The 18,087-nt window shown below is 39.9% G+C and overlaps 3 protein-coding genes across 3 annotated transcripts; all 3 read left to right on the plus strand.

Annotated features, from left to right (window-relative positions):
* The first annotated feature begins 474 nt into the window (after nucleotides 1-474).
* On the plus strand, nucleotides 475-3,122 carry LOC139458909 (tubulin beta chain-like). Its single transcript, XM_071240344.1, has 4 exons — nucleotides 475-531; nucleotides 1,189-1,297; nucleotides 1,723-2,078; nucleotides 2,304-3,122. Exons 1-4 carry the CDS (start codon nucleotides 475-477, stop codon nucleotides 3,120-3,122), a joined length of 1,341 nt encoding a protein of 446 aa, XP_071096445.1.
* Nucleotides 3,123-9,126: 6,004 nt separating this feature from the next.
* Nucleotides 9,127-11,401, plus strand: LOC139458910 (tubulin beta chain-like). The gene is made up of 4 exons (XM_071240346.1): nucleotides 9,127-9,183; nucleotides 9,606-9,714; nucleotides 10,052-10,407; nucleotides 10,583-11,401. The coding sequence occupies exons 1-4, from the start codon at nucleotides 9,127-9,129 to the stop codon at nucleotides 11,399-11,401; spliced, it is 1,341 nt and encodes a 446-aa protein (XP_071096447.1).
* Nucleotides 11,402-14,983: 3,582 nt separating this feature from the next.
* On the plus strand, nucleotides 14,984-17,262 carry LOC139458911 (tubulin beta chain-like). The gene is made up of 4 exons (XM_071240347.1): nucleotides 14,984-15,040; nucleotides 15,472-15,580; nucleotides 15,913-16,268; nucleotides 16,444-17,262. Exons 1-4 carry the CDS (start codon nucleotides 14,984-14,986, stop codon nucleotides 17,260-17,262), a joined length of 1,341 nt encoding a protein of 446 aa, XP_071096448.1.
* The last annotated feature ends 825 nt before the right edge of the window (nucleotides 17,263-18,087 follow it).

Consider the following 18,087-nt stretch of genomic DNA (forward strand, 5'->3'; position numbering starts at 1 on the left):
TTAAAAAGTATATTGATAGACATGTATATTCAAAAGTCATTAACCTAGTAGCGTTTTGATTTTGCAAGATAATATTTGCAAATCCGCAAAGTTCTTAATAAACAGATATAGAGGCAATAGTGGTGATATGGATAGATGGGCAAGTGGAGACAGAGTGCGATATGGGGTAACCAACCTGGGTGCAAATAATTATATTCCTTTCTTGAGAAATAATAATAGTACAAGTACAGTCATCGTGAAAATAATCCTTTACGGCTTCTGTGGTTAATAAGAGGATTATCGACTAATGATTGGGATTAACTTTGTTTGTAGTTACATGCAGGGAAACCGTCAGCCAATCAGGAACAAGAACACAACACGAGGATTACATATAAACAGCCTCTGCCTTGTTGTGGACAATTACAACTCAAGTATCAATCTTGGATTCAACAGCAATAGCGCTTTACGCTTCCCTTCCTTCCTCCAACATTCAACATGCGTGAGATCGTCCATATGCAAGCTGGCCAGTGCGGCAACCAGATCGGTGCTAAGGTAAGTTAATTTTCAGTTTACGCACTCAATAACCGAAACATACAAATCAAAACTATTTCTTGGTTTGATGAAATATGTAAGGAACTGTAATCAACAAACAACACATAAACAACATAATATTTTGAAAAGTATCCCAAATGTTTATTTCAAAATATCCCAATATGTCAAACGCAAAAATCCGTATATAATCCGCGAACACTTAATACCGATTTTCCTGTTGTCCGACGGTAATGGTAAAGGAGTTGTTTGACAGTGTACTAAATTACTTCTTATCTCTGGGATGCAAAGGCGTCACCAACCCGGTTATAACGAACTCATGGGGACAACTAATTTTAGTACGTTATAACCGTAGTTCGTTATAATCATATATACAGCATACCTACAGCAAATAGTCGGGACCAAAAAAGTAAGTTTGTTATATCCGTCAGTTCGTTATAAGCGTTTTCGTTATAACCGTAGTTTACTGTAATGGTTATCATTCTTCGTGTGCTTGTATATATAATGTCCTAAATTCGAATCCAACTGAACTCGATCAATCAGCTGAAGGCACACACTGATACTTGTTTCATAATTTATCTATAATATTTATCTTTTATTTAATTCATATCCATTTGGGAAATAATTAGAAGAAACAATAATGCTTGTAATTAATTTCAGTTCTGGGAGGTGATCTCTGATGAGCACGGCATTGACCCCACCGGCACCTACCACGGTGACTCCGACCTGCAACTGGAGAGAATCAATGTCTACTACAACGAGGCTACAGGTGTGTATGATGTTTTGAATAAACTGCAGGGCAAACGAAAGTATACAACCATGTTTTATGGTGGCTAAAGATGAACAATTTCGGCAACTGTTTTCAGGAAAATGACACCGGAATGTCTATTTGAAACTAATTTCACATTTGATGAGAAGAATGCCATAACTGTAGGTGAGTAGAAATGGGGTGTAACGTCGCGTCCATGATTATTGCACTTATTTAGTGACGTCTTTTGCTATGACGCGGCCGCAACCCCGGACCTTCTGCTCTGCTATCCAGGCCGACAATCTACCACTGGACCACGGAGGTGGTCGTCATAACTTGAAATACGTCATTTACATGTATATCTCAAACATCGCAAGTAACTATTCATAAAAAAATGGAATAATGAACATCGAAACATATGGTAAACTCTTTTCATATTTTTCCAGGAGGCAAATATGTCCCCCGTGCTGTTCTCGTGGATCTGGAGCCCGGAACCATGGACTCTGTCCGATCTGGTCCCTTCGGTCAAATCTTCCGTCCAGACAACTTTGTCTTCGGTCAGAGTGGTGCGGGCAACAACTGGGCCAAGGGTCACTACACAGAGGGCGCCGAGCTGGTAGACTCCGTGTTGGATGTTGTCCGGAAGGAGGCGGAGAGCTGTGACTGTCTGCAAGGCTTCCAGCTGACCCACTCCCTGGGCGGCGGCACCGGGTCTGGCATGGGCACCCTCCTGATCAGCAAGATCAGGGAGGAGTACCCCGACAGGATCATGAACACCTTCTCCGTTGTGCCATCACCAAAGGTATGACATGGAACTTGAATAAACAAGTTTGATGTCTATATTTTTAACAACTGACTTTTTCTAACTCAAACTCATCATTACCATTTAATAAATGTCAAGAAAAGATCCCAAAATTGTTTTAAAAGATATATCGAGATAATTCAGTTTCAACTGGACAAGGTTATGACGTTTCCTAAAGACCATGTCCAATATATCTAATAATGTGATGTTTTCGTTTCTGACCAGGTATCGGACACAGTTGTTGAGCCATACAACGCTACCTTATCTGTACATCAGCTCGTTGAGAACACTGACGAGTCCTACTGCATTGACAACGAAGCCCTCTACGACATCTGCTTCAGGACATTGAAGCTGACCACACCCACTTACGGTGACCTCAACCATCTGGTGTCCGCCACCATGTCCGGAGTAACAACATGTCTTCGATTCCCCGGACAGTTGAACGCTGATCTCCGTAAATTGGCTGTCAACATGGTGCCCTTCCCTCGTCTCCACTTCTTCATGCCCGGATTCGCTCCACTCACATCCAGAGGAAGCCAGCAGTACCGTGCCCTGACTGTGCCCGAACTCACCCAGCAGATGTTCGATGCCAAGAACATGATGGCTGCCTGTGATCCCCGTCACGGCCGCTACCTGACAGTGGCTACCATGTTCCGAGGTCGCATGTCCATGAAGGAGGTTGATGAACAGATGCTCAACGTCCAAAACAAAAACAGCAGCTACTTTGTCGAATGGATCCCCAACAACGTTAAAACCGCCGTCTGTGACATCCCACCACGTGGTCTCAAGATGTCGTCTACCTTCATTGGTAACAGCACAGCCATCCAGGAGATCTTCAAACGTATCTCCGAGCAGTTCACAGCCATGTTCCGTCGCAAGGCTTTCCTTCACTGGTACACTGGCGAGGGTATGGATGAGATGGAGTTCACTGAGGCGGAGTCCAACATGAACGATTTGGTGTCTGAATACCAGCAGTACCAGGACGCCACCGCCGAGGAGGAGGGAGAGTTTGACGAGGAAGAAGGAGAAGCCGAAGATGCTTAAACACATTTTCCTTTTCCCTGTACACTCAGAAATAAATCTGAACCGATCAAAAATGTTTTATCTTTCACAATTATATATAATTATGTTAATAACATAATAGGAGTTTTTTTTTAATATATAGAGATTATTATACCAGCGCGTGTGTCATACTGATTTTCGGAAATATGAGTCAACATGCTTGTATTTCCCGAGCGAAAGCATGATGCATAAATTTATTCACGAGTTTCGTAAAATCAGTATGACTCACATGTGAGTATGATAATTTCTTTATTTCCCATTATTTTGAAATCCCCCTTTAGACACTAATCACGACCACCGCTTTAGAAAACCACTATTGTCAAAATTGAATGACGTCAACAATCTTCAGCTATGACTTCGTTTTTAGTGTGCTTTCATTCCGACCATACGTCATAATAAAATTCGTCAAGATGATTTGAACAATACACACGTACGCGTAAAGTAATATACATACATTTTTTACGTACATGGTTATTTCTAATCCTATTGGCATTACAATTATAAACAACATTAGAAAATATTCTGCTTTAGATATAAACTGCATGTATGGCAAAAGAGCCGCGTCATCGTTATATAGAATGCAGAAGGCAATCGTCTTTCAGCGATGTCGTTGACAAAGTTGACTATACAAAGCTCTTATATCCAGTGATTGCACAAAGTAATACTTTTATTATAAAATGGGTATATCGATTATCCAATATGGTTCAATGACGGCCAAATAGCCAAGTCCCTTCCACTGATTCACTCACGTGGTCTAGGAAAAGAAGAGTCCAGCAAAACTGCTTCATCTGTTCTTAGCGTCCGTACAGATTCAGAGTGACAACGAAACTCTCCACAAGACTGTACAAGAGGGACGACTTCCACCTTCCAATAGTCTCACAGATACACGTTGATACTTTGCAGTTATAGCGATGACCTTCACGTGAAGTTGTCTGATTGGCTGCTATTTTTGAGCAAATTGATAAGACATACGTTAAAAAACTGTAGAAATTACCAGTGTCGGTCACATGTAGGTTACACCATATATAGGATAAGCTGCATTTATCAAGAACGTATGCAATCCACTGGGATGGATATATATTTACATATTTACTGATATGTTATGCACAATAACTTACAATTTACTCTTATTAGCATTTGTGACAAGTTTAAACCAGTAGGTTGCCTATATACACAAATAGGAACTTCAGCTTAACAGTTTCACTATTTAGCCTATGTCGGTCTACTCTAACATTGATTCAGAATAATGTAAACAAAAACAAAAGCGGTTAATATATTCCCAACAGTTCAACGTCTGACTAACTCCATACGTCAAATCCAACAACATAATAGGCCACAGAATACTTGCAACATTAAACATTTAATCTGTGGGTAAATGACGACTATTGGCCTTAGATAACAAAATAAACATGGCTTTCAGGGCTTGGTCACGAAGTGTCTCAACAGCATTTGTATATTTACGGTTTCTTCTGAATTTAATACCAAAATAATCACACTCATCAACAATAGCAAGTTGTTTATCATGGAAAATATAGACACGTTTACTTTTCGTTGTTGGACCGTACCCCAAAATGACTAGCTTAGTTTTAGAAATGTCAATGGTCAGCTTCCATTGTTCACAACATTCATGAAGGACACTGATACAATCTTCAGGGTTGTCTGATTGTATGGCTCCGTCATCAGAATATGATTGACAATGAAATAGATTATCGCTCTAATAGATTACATTTCACAGCGAAAATATCCTGAAATGTCATCATTATGTTTACTACAGGGTTTAATATTATTGTACATGTTGAATCGTATCTTAAAAGAGCTCTCCGTTTATTCCATTGGAAAGGGGTTTCTGACATAATCTGCCGGGATTAGAAACCACAATCATAGGTTTCTGGTGTGTACAAGGGACGCAACTCCGCACAGCGAATTGCGGCGCCTTAGACGACTGGCCTACCCGTGCCCCCCAGGAATCTATAAACACACAATGCAATACAGTTTGTTTTCTGTTGATTTAAATGTCCATAAGACTGCTGAATACAACGATATGTATAGTACAAGTAACCTTTTCTAAAACCCGCCTGTATCTCCGAAAGGATGTTGTTTTCTTACACATATTTATTCAATATGCTATTTAGCACAACGGTGAATAACTTTCCGAGACAGCATGATAAAGTTATTTGTCGGTACTTTTCTGGTCTGTTAGCTTCTTCTTCTATTGGTTTAAGGGGAACAAGGTTCTGGCTTTTACCCGGCTGTATAACACTGCCCGCTGGGGCTCATTATGTGCCCTGAGTCGATTTGCTGACTTACTCATCTGAGCAGAACAAGAACTGAGCTACCGTTGTCGACTACTGGAATAACCTTTAAGGCAATAAACGCATAGAATAATAAGGTTCTTATCTTATACTCAAAACAACAACGACCCTTATTTTTCCGGCAACTAAATTGCACAAAATACAACAATTACTACTCCCTAGTTGCCATCCATGTTTCATGGTACAAACCGCCACCGTCGTCATTCACGTGATGCTCAGTTAATTAATTTATTACAGGTATACATGTAATTAGTGGTAGTACCACTCCGATGAAATGACAAAGGTTCCCATTTAGCATTTCCCGTGTCTGTTGTACTTATTCAATCTAGGATTGGCTTATAAACAAGGTCTTATGTGGTAAATGCATTTCGTGGTATGCAACATGCAGGTGACATCGCAGCAAGAGAGGAGTGATAAGTTAAGTTACAACAAAACATCGATCAAATGATTAAACATTAAAACGTTGATTGTAACATAATGTTATATTTGGGATTACACTTTCTTAACGAAGTGAAAATTCTGGTAACCTTTTTTTTTTTGGGGGGGGGGGGGGGGGGGGGGAAGTCCCCATACGTTAATCAATGTTATCATGCGCAGTGGATTTATCAAAAGTAACTGTTTAATATATATTGGTTTACTAAGGAATACGGAATACACACACGTGTTTAGTGCCTTTTTCAAAATCAACATACTTTGTTCATACGATCAGGCGATAATATGTTGACTTATTGATCATTGTTATCTAACTCAATTATTTTTTTAAAGAACCTTGGACATCATCAAAATAATTGTCACGTGTGCTGTCTCAGTTGACCAATGGGATTTGACACCTATATGAAACACCTGAAATATACCTACGTGATAAGTTGAGAAACAAACACTGGTTATAATATCCCGAAACGCTTCAAAGATTTTAAAATATTACATTGTTACCAAGACACGTGACATCAAACAAGTTGATTTGTAAAGCGGCAAATGTATTGGATATTACTCCTTTATTGACGATATTGGATATTGACGAATACTTTCCTTCGACAGGGTAACTGCTTAACATTATACATATACCCTATTTCGGTTACAATTACGATATTATTATTTTCTTTTCATTCATATGCCGTGGCATTGAACAAATTCTTTACAGATCCTTAAGAATTACGTTATCGTTGGGAGGTTCTTCGATGCGAGACGTATAACACTTAGTCATCGTTTTTACACGCCTTTTCGTTTCTAGGCGTGTATATAACAAATAATCTCTAAATACTTCAGACATTTTACATGGACTGAAACATCTGTCCATTTAATTAACAGTGTCTAAACATACGAATGATTAATCATAAAATTATTAAAAAGGGACTTAAAACATCATTTCAAGAGACCAATTATGCTAGGATCATAAGTCGAAAGAGAAATATACAATGACTTTCGTGTTCTTTTTTTCCTGTATTTTTCAGTCACTGGATGATAAAATCAAACATCAAAGTGTTTCAAATTCGTTATCGTAGTAAAAGTAATCGACAGATTTTTAAGTTATACACAATGAGTGAGTGAGTATGGTTTACGCCGCTTTTAGCAATATTCCAGCACCACCACGGCGGGGGATACCAGAAATTGGCTTCACACATTGTGCCCAACGTCGGGAATCGAACCCGGTTTTACACAATGACTGCAACATATCAACACGACATGATAAGCAATGTTCAGAGGAAATAATTAGTTTGTATTACATGTCAAAATTTTGTAAACGAAAATCACAGAATTCCTAGCGAATGACTCTTCAAAACTTCGTCACCATTACCGTACGACCTGACAGATGCCATTATTTCCTTATTAATTTCAAGACCAAACTGTATTTCATTTTTGGTGATCAATGCGTTGATACGAGCTCCTACTGTCAATAAAGGCGGTAAATGCACTTAAAAGTAGCACAGCATAGTTCGCGAACTAGTCGAAATACCATCTGGGATAACATCTGGGTATCCACGGAAAAAGTCAGCATCCCGTTCCGGAGAACTGTCAGAGGTCAGAGACTCTTTAAGACGTGCATCACGGTGATTGCATAATGTGTGATCAACACCGCAATTGGCCCATATAATACCGATGACCGGGTACTTAATAATTAGTATGATGATTAATTGGGAATATTATCCTTGGTTAGAAGATATCCAAACAACTGACAGATTAGTTAATCGTTGCTTGATCTTGTGTCACAGTTCTTGCTAATTATTCATTGTGTAACCAACGCAATAATTGGCCCAGACAATGCAGTGGCACACAGACTGACTGGCCTAATAGAGTGTATGTTGCCATACTTGTGTGTTGGTGGTGAGAAGATAATCCAAGCATATACAAATCGGAAGCAGATAAAAAAAAGTACACCTCTGTGTGGAACACTCTAATTAGGACTGTTCCATTACAGATGTAGGTATTGTCTTCATTAATCCCCTACCTCATTGTCCGAGAATTGGCTGGCTAATTAATGGGCGTCGAACTAATGAGATATAACCGATGAAGGATTAGGTAAGTGTGCTGAAGTATGCATAATTAACATCCAACGTCCTGTAGGAGGTGGGGTAGCCTTTTGCTTAAAGCGTTTGCTCGTCACGCCGAAGGCCCGGGTTCGATTCCCAATATTGGCACAATGTGTGAAGCCCATTTCTGGCAAATCTGCCGTGATATTACTGGAATATTGCTAACAGCGGCGTAGAATCATACTCACTCCACCAACAACAGCTAGCATTTTCATTACCAATGAGATATTATCTAATCAGCAATATCCACTACATTTTAACAAAACCTAGCACACAAGCAAAGCTGATGTTTGAAACACAGCAACACCAGCAATGACACCAGGCATTCAAAATAATGGAAACCGTCAACGACAGAGAATAACCTGTCTCAGTCATCTGCCGAAAGCGATTCCATTGTGCATAGAAGCCAAAATAGTGATGACAACAGGTGCCCACGAAATGGGAAAAGGTAAACATATCCTGCAACCGCCACTTAAACAATTTAAACAAAGTGTTTGTTGAGTGACGCATGGAAAGATTACATTTGGGGTTTCATGAGTGCAAAACAGTAAGGAAATGACATTCGTTAATTTTAATTTGAAAGCATTAAACAATCGTATCGGTAACATTTTGGAACCTGAAAGAACACATTACAATGGCATCTACTCATACTGTATCCTTTGACCTCATGTAACATGCATGAACAGGCTTGAAAAGAACCTGTTACATACATGAAATGTATAAATTGACTCGTAAAAAAATCTAATGTGTCAAAATGCTTCTTAATGTAAATCTGTCGATTATGACATGCATACATAACCTGTTGAACATCTGTGTATGATAATCGTAGGAAATATGGAAAACAGGAAAAAATATATAAAAATTTGTACACAGATCGAGAGAGATATCAGCGTTGCAGTAACATATTAAAACAGCTTTAATTGAATGAATATAATGCTGCTTATCTGGGGCTTATCCAATGACAATAACAATTGACTACGTTGGTAGTTACAGGCAGGGCAACGGCCAGCCAATCGGAAACAAGATTACAAGACGGGGTTATATAAACAGTCTCCGTGCAGTTATGGTCAGTTACAACTCAAGTGCCCAGCTTGTATTCAACAGGAGTAAGGATTTACCGCCTCCTTCCTTCCTCCAACATTCAATATGCGTGAGATCGTCCATATGCAAGCTGGCCAGTGCGGCAACCAGATCGGTGCTAAGGTAATTAATATTCCGTAAAAGCATTGAATATAAAAATATATTTGATGCATGTCATTTCATTAACAAGATAAATAGAATACCTACACGAAATGCTGACAATCGTAATACATGCTCGGCCATCGTCTTGCCTTAACAACTATATAATGATGGTGAAAAACAAAACAACATCCTGTCCATGAAAGCCTTGGCAATTTGATCATAAAATAAAACTAAACAAACTGCATTTAACACACACACACACAGACACACACACACACAGACACACACACAGACACACAGACACACACACACACACACACACACACACAAATATATATATACGACTAGGTCTAAGTTTCAACAAAACGAGACAGAACGTTTTTGCTCTCTTTTGGAGAAACAGTTCAAACGTATATGATATAAACTGTGTTCTTTGACTCCAGTTCTGGGAGGTGATCTCTGATGAACACGGCATTGACCCAACCGGTACCTACCACGGTGACTCCGACCTGCAACTGGAGAGAATCAACGTCTACTACAATGAAGCTACAGGTTTGTTTTTGTTAAAAGTATTCCTTTCGCATATGGGTATCGCCATGACTACACATCGCTCTTCAGTGTTGAAGTTGAAGTTATTTTCTTAATTACTTACATTTCAATGAAATAAACTCTGAGAATGACGTTTTTCTCTCTAATACTCCTCCAAGAGGCAATCCCTTTCAATAATGTTATGCATTTTAAGTCTACTCCGATACAAATAGGCGACGAACCTAAAGCTATTCTAGACAATTTACACAACAAGTAAGCTAAAGTGAAAGCATACGGTTCAGGCTGTACATATAATGCATATATGTAACAACAACTAAAACCAAGGTGCTAAATGTTTCAGGAGGCAAGTATGTTCCCCGTGCTGTTCTCGTGGATCTGGAGCCAGGTACCATGGATTCTGTTCGATCCGGTCCCTTCGGTCAAATCTTTCGTCCAGACAACTTTGTCTTCGGTCAGAGTGGTGCTGGCAACAACTGGGCCAAGGGTCACTACACAGAGGGCGCCGAGCTGGTAGACTCCGTGTTGGATGTTGTCCGTAAGGAGGCGGAGAGCTGTGACTGTCTGCAAGGCTTCCAGCTGACCCACTCCTTGGGCGGCGGCACCGGATCTGGCATGGGCACCCTCCTCATCAGTAAGATCAGGGAGGAGTACCCCGACAGGATAATGAACACCTTCTCCGTTGTGCCATCACCAAAGGTATGTTGATAAACCACATATGAAGGGTCTTTCCAAAATGTAAATGATTTTTAGGTGTAGCTTTAAAACACCAGTTTGAGACTTTTACCTATAAACAAAGTCAATTTATTCTTTTTCGAGTCTCCTGTATGCCATAACTAACCAACCTGAATGATGTGACATTTTCGTTTTTCAGGTGTCGGACACAGTTGTTGAGCCATACAACGCCACATTGTCTATACATCAGCTGGTTGAGAACACTGACGAGTCCTACTGTATTGACAACGAAGCCCTCTACGACATCTGTTTCAGGACATTGAAACTGACCACACCCACCTATGGTGACCTCAACCATCTAGTGTCCGCCACCATGTCCGGAGTAACAACATGTCTTCGATTCCCTGGACAGTTGAATGCTGATCTCCGTAAATTGGCTGTCAACATGGTACCCTTCCCTCGTCTCCACTTCTTCATGCCCGGATTCGCTCCACTCACATCCAGAGGAAGCCAGCAGTACCGTGCCCTGACTGTGCCCGAACTCACCCAGCAGATGTTCGATGCCAAGAACATGATGTCTGCCTGTGATCCCCGTCACGGACGATATTTGACCGTTGCTGCCATGTTCCGAGGTCGTATGTCCATGAAGGAGGTTGATGAACAGATGCTCAACGTCCAAAATAAAAACAGCAGCTACTTTGTCGAATGGATCCCCAACAACGTTAAAACAGCCGTTTGTGATATCCCACCACGTGGTCTCAAGATGTCTGGCACCTTCATTGGTAACAGCACAGCTATTCAGGAGATCTTCAAACGTATCTCCGAGCAGTTCACAGCCATGTTCCGTCGCAAGGCTTTCCTTCACTGGTACACTGGCGAGGGTATGGATGAGATGGAATTCACTGAGGCCGAATCCAATATGAACGATTTGGTGTCCGAGTACCAACAGTACCAGGACGCCACAGCCGAGGAGGAGGGAGAGTTTGACGAGGAAGAAGGAGAAGCCGAAGAAGCGTAGACTTGCTATTGCCCTGTACAGTCAGAAATAAATCTGAATCCAATCATCAATTTTGTTTCTATTTATATTCAACAATTCATACGAGTATCGAAAAGTGAGATATAGTGATTTGGGTTTAACGACGCTTTTAACAGTATTCCAGTTATATTAACACAACATGTCACCTTAACGGAAAACCGTAAGTGATGCAGGGCTCAGACGTTTATCAATTTGGCGAAACCCACAAGCACGGGTAGGGACCTGACAAATGTTACAACATAACTGGGGCAACGTTTGTCAAAGAAAACATGTTAATCGAAAATATTAAAGATACAATTACCTGCCATGTGCCAATTTAGAAACAAGAATTATCTTGAACGCGACGCCAAACCCAATTTCACCTCACCTCACCTCACCTCATCATTTCTTTTTTAAATGAACTCTAAACGAACATTTACATTTTCTAAAAGGTTATTATCCATAAAAAGTTATTCACTTGGTGAAAGAACAATTACTAGCCCTGAAACGTCATTGGAAACAATAAGAAGTTGTTATCCATAAAAAAAATTATCATGTTCTCGTGCGTAAAAACAAAGAGAATACGAAATATCATGAACATGGTCAAACTGTTTTCAAAAAAGATTCTTTAGACCATTGGCTGTTTTATTCTTCCGATATGACGAAAAACTGTTTGGCAACAACGCGAATACTGGCAGTTGCATTCTCCATAAACCTATAGTTCTACTTTGAAATATCAGCTAATATGGGCCATGACTAGTCCTCAAATCCAATAACAGGTGTAACTTCAAAGTACATTTGCTACGTGTGTCGTGTATATATAAATAAATAAATATATCTTGACTTTCGCTTTCTGGGTGATGAAATCAAACCATCAAAAGGTTTTACATTCGTTATCATTTTACCATTAATGGACGGGTTTCTAAGATTATTATTAAAACAAATGAACTATTTAGGCAGTTTACACATTGACTTTCACACATATACTTTAACACGATATGATAAGCACTAATCGGGGGAAATCATTACTTTGTGTTTCTAGTCAAAATAGTGCAAACAAAAATCACAGAATTCCAAGGGACTTTTCATAACTTCGTCACCATTACTGATGCGACCTCTAGGACGCCAACAATTCTTTCCAAGACCAAACTGTATTTCATTTTAGTTGATCAACGTGATGATACGACCATTTTCTATCAATAAAAGGGACAAATACGCTTCCGGGTGGCGCAGCACAGGTCGCGAAGTAGTCGAAATTCTGGGATATCATCTATGTATCCACGGAAAGAAAATAACAAAGGCAACATTCCTTCACTTGAGAATTGTCAGAGATCAGATCCCCACGAAGACGTGCATCACAGTGATTGAATAATGTGTGATCAACACTGTAATTGTCCAGACAATACCGACGACCGGGTATTTAATAATTAGTGTGATGACTAATAGGGAATATTACCTTTGGTTGGAAGATATCCAAGCAATTGGCAGATCAGTTAATCGTAGTTTGTGTCACAGTTCTTGATAATTGGCCCTGACAATGGTGGTGTACACAGACTGAGTGGCCCAATAGAGTGAATGTTGCTAAACTTTAAGATAACCCAAGCATATACAAATTGGAAGAACACGGAAAACTACACCTCTCCGTGTGTTAATGTCACTGTGCCCTCACCCTGGGTGTTGTTATATGGGATTAAGAGCTACAGCTCGCTGCATTTTTGTTTTTTTGCGGACATGTACAATGTACATGTGCAGATGAAGTAAGCATCAGTACTGCACACTTAGTGTTGGTTAATCTGGGTACCTGGGAGATGAACACTTTTAAGATTTAACACATGTTATATTTGGGATACTACTTTCTTAGTAACGTACAGATTCTCGAACGTTTAGGGTTGAGTCAAATCCGGGATTCTAACCCACACTGCCAGGGTTAGATCGCTGACTGTGTGTGCTGGCGATTAGGTGACTTACTCTGTCAGTGTGCGTTCGAATCCCGGATGGGACTCAACCCAAACAGTACGAGAATCTACTCTACTAAGAAGGTGTTATCCCAAATATAACATTTGTTACATTTGGCCACTTTCTAAATGGCATTGTGTATTCGTATTCACTTTTAAGATGATTTTCATAAAGGAAATTCATATGTTGATTAGTTAGTGTGCGATGTGTATAGATTTGTTGTACCGATCACTTAATCCTTTGCAGATGTACATGGAAATGTTCGGTTTGTTGCTAACTCCCAGGGTGGACAAAATATCGTTCGTAACAATCATGTATTTACAATCAGCAACAGACGAAACACCACTTTACGTTGGCCACAATCAACACTTTTATCACAACATTTCGTGATATATCAACAATCCCGGAGATGACAAGGACATTGTAATTCAAAAATTTCTCCCTGAGCTGAAAACCAAAGTTCGAAGTGAGAGGAAGATCCACTACATTTTAACAAAAGATAGCACACAAGCAAAGCTGATGTTGGAAACACTGCAACACCAGCAATGACACCAGGCGTTCAATATAATGAAAAAAATCAAAGCCAGATAATAACCAGACCCAATTATCTGCCGAAACAGATTCCATTGGGCATAAAAAGCAAAATAGCGGTGAAAATTAAATGAATGGATAATTGAAAACTCAAACAGTTGGGACAAAAAAGTATGTGTTTGTTACCTGACGCATGGGAAAGATTACGTTTGTGATTACATATATGCTCAGTAAAACGGCAAGGAAATCTCATAAGGAATGACGTTCTACTTCTATCATTGATTCATTTTACTTTAAAAGCAGAAATCGAAATATATTTGAAACAGTTTTTCTACTAGTCAACGGAGTCAAGTTTTCAGCATTTCTGATTTTCAGGGACGACGTATCTATGAATAAAGCAAATAAAACTAAAACGCCTGATCATTGTTAATGACCCTTTGGCGGATGGAAGTAGCTGATATATTAATATACATATATATTTATATTTGGCTATTGATTGTGTATGGGTACGTGCATGTATGTATGTATTTATGAATGCATGTGTATGTATGGTTAGTTATACGTGTGTGTATGTGATGTTTATTAACCTGAAAAACTCATTACACTGACATCTAAACCATTTTGTATACTGTGATGTAACATGCATGAACAGGATTGAAAAGAACATGTTACATACATTAAATCTTACATACAATAAAACATTTTTAGGTTATCTGCACTTGTGTTATCCTTTGGATTGTGTAATGTATATCTGGCTTGTAAACAAATATAATGTGACAAAATGTTTCTCAATTTAAATCTGTCGAATATGAAATACATACATAACCTGCCGGTGTACATTATAGAAAAATATGAACAGCAAATGAGACGACAAATATGTACAGCGTCGCAGTAACATATCATAATAGCTTCAATTGAATGAACATAATGCTGCTTAACCGGAGCTTAACCAATGACGATAACAATTGACTATGTTGGTAGTTACAGGCAGGGCAACAGCCAGCCAATCAGGAACAAGATTACAACAGGGGGTTATATAAACAGTCCCCGTGCAGTTATGGTCAGTTACAACTCAAGTGCCTTCCTCCAACATTCAATATGCGTGAGATCGTCCATATGCAAGCTGGCCAGTGCGGCAATCAGATTGGTGCTAAGGTAAATTAATATTCCGTAAGGGTATTGACTATGAAAATGAACTTGACGTCTGTCATTTCCGCATAAATTATATGAAAAACTATGAATAGGACAAATGAAAAGCCAGTAACAGGACAAACTCAAAGTAATAAATGCATAAACAAGATGCTTACAATCGTAATAGATATTTAATACATGCTCGGCCATTGTCTTGTCTCAACAAACAGTGACAGTACAAAAGAAGACAGCAACCACTTCATGCAAGCCTTGGCAATTTAACTTAAAAATAACCAAAACTGCATTTAATATAAAAGCAGTTAACCATCAAGTCCAATTTACAACAAAACGAGATGAATAAAAATAAGATACTTAGCAGATTCCTCGCGATGACGTTAAATTTTTGGGGAAATATTTCAAACGTTTATGATATAAACTGTATTCTTTAATTTCAGTTCTGGGAGGTGATCTCTGATGAGCACGGCATTGACCCCACCGGTACCTACCACGGTGACTCCGACCTGCAACTGGAAAGAATCAACGTCTACTACAATGAAGCCACAGGTTTGTTTTTGTTAAAAGTATTCTTTTCGCAAATGAGTATCGCCATGACTACAGATTGCTTTTCAGTGTAGAAGTTGTATTTTCTTAATAACCTACATGTCAATGAAATAGACTCTAGGAATGAGGGTTTTCTCTCTAATACTCCTCGAAGAGGCAATCCCTTTCAATAATGTTATGCATTTTAAGTCTACTTCGAGACAAATAGGCGACGAACCTAAAGCTATTCTAGACAATTTACACAACAAGTAAGCTAAAGTGAAAGCATACGATTCAGGCTGTACATATAATGCATAATCTAACAACAACTAAAACCAAGGTGCTAAATGTTTCAGGAGGCAAGTATGTTCCCCGTGCTGTTCTCGTGGATCTGGAGCCAGGTACCATGGATTCTGTTCGATCCGGTCCCTTCGGTCAAATCTTTCGTCCAGACAACTTTGTCTTCGGTCAGAGTGGTGCTGGCAACAACTGGGCCAAGGGTCACTACACAGAGGGCGCCGAGCTGGTAGACTCCGTGTTGGATGTTGTCCGGAAGGAGGCGGAGAGCTGTGACTGTCTGCAAGGCTTCCAGCTGACCCACTCCCTGGGTGGCGGCACCGGATCTGGCATGGGCACCCTCCTCATCAGCAAGATCAGGGAGGAGTACCCCGACAGGATCATGAACACCTTCTCCGTTGTGCCATCACCAAAGGTATGTTGATAAAACACATATGAAGGGTCTTTCCAAAATGTAAATGATTTTTAGGTGTAGCTTTAAAACACCAGTTTGAGACTTTTACCTATAAACAAAGTCAATTTATTCTTTTTCGAGTCTCCTGTATGCCATAACAAACCAACCTAAATGATGTGACATTTTCGTTTTTCAGGTGTCGGACACAGTTGTTGAGCCATACAACGCCACATTGTCTATACATCAGCTGGTTGAGAACACTGACGAGTCCTACTGTATTGACAACGAAGCCCTCTACGACATCTGTTTCAGGACTCTGAAGCTGACCACACCCACCTACGGTGACCTCAACCATCTAGTGTCCGCCACCATGTCCGGAGTAACAACATGTCTTCGATTCCCTGGACAGTTGAATGCTGATCTCCGTAAATTGGCTGTCAACATGGTACCCTTTCCTCGTCTCCACTTCTTCATGCCCGGATTCGCTCCACTCACATCCAGAGGAAGCCAGCAGTACCGTGCCCTGACTGTGCCCGAACTCACCCAGCAGATGTTCGATGCCAAGAACATGATGTCTGCCTGTGATCCCCGTCACGGACGATATTTGACCGTTGCTGCCATGTTCCGAGGTCGCATGTCCATGAAGGAGGTTGATGAACAGATGCTGAACGTCCAAAACAAAAACAGCAGCTACTTTGTCGAATGGATCCCCAACAACGTTAAAACAGCCGTTTGTGATATCCCACCACGTGGTCTCAAGATGTCTGGCACCTTCATTGGTAACAGCACAGCTATTCAGGAGATCTTCAAACGTATCTCCGAGCAGTTCACAGCCATGTTCCGTCGCAAGGCTTTCCTTCACTGGTACACTGGCGAGGGTATGGATGAGATGGAGTTCACTGAGGCCGAATCCAATATGAACGATTTGGTGTCCGAGTACCAACAGTACCAGGACGCCACAGCCGAGGAGGAGGGAGAGTTTGACGAGGAAGAAGGAGAAGCCGAAGAAGCATAGACTTGCTATTGTCCTGTACAGTCAGAAATAAATCTGAATCCCATCAGCAGTTTTGTTTCTATTTATATTCAACAATTCATACGAGTATCGAAAAGTGAGATATAGTTGTTTGGGTTTAACGACGCTTTTAACAGTATTCCAGTTATATTAACACAACGTGTCACCTTAACGGAAAACCGTAAGTGATGGAGGGCTCAGACGTTTATCAATTTGGCGAAACCCACAAGCCCGGGTAGGGACCTGACAAATGTTACAACATAACTGGGGCAACGTTTGTCAAAGAAAACATGTTAATCGAAAATATTAAAGATACAATTACCTGCCATGTGCCACTCTAGAAACAAGAATTATCTTGAACGCGACGCCAAACCCAATTTCACCTCACCTCACCTCATCATTTTTTTTAAAAATGAACTCTAAACGAACATTTACATTTTCTAAAAGGTTATTATCCATAAAAAGTTATTCACTTGGTGAAAGAACAATTACTAGCCCTGAAACGTCATTGGAAACAATAAGAAGTTGTTATCCATAAAAAAAATTATCATGTTCTCGTGCGTAAAAACAAAGAGAATACGAAATATCATGAACATGGTCAAACTGTTTTCAAAAAAGATTCTTTAGACCATGGGCTGTTTTATTCTTCCGATATGACGAAAAACTGTTTGGCAACAACGCGAATACTGGCAGTTGCATTCTCCATAAACCTATAGTTCTACTTTGAAATATCAGCTAATATGGGCCATGACTAGTCCTCAAATCCAATAACAGGTGTAACTTCGAAGTAAAACGTAGCAAATGACGGAAATGTCTTGCATATATAAA

This window comes from Haliotis cracherodii, unplaced genomic scaffold (assembly GCF_022045235.1).
Source record: "Haliotis cracherodii isolate W230 unplaced genomic scaffold, xgHalCrac1.p SCAF_13, whole genome shotgun sequence".
NCBI lineage: Eukaryota > Metazoa > Mollusca > Gastropoda > Lepetellida > Haliotidae > Haliotis > Haliotis cracherodii.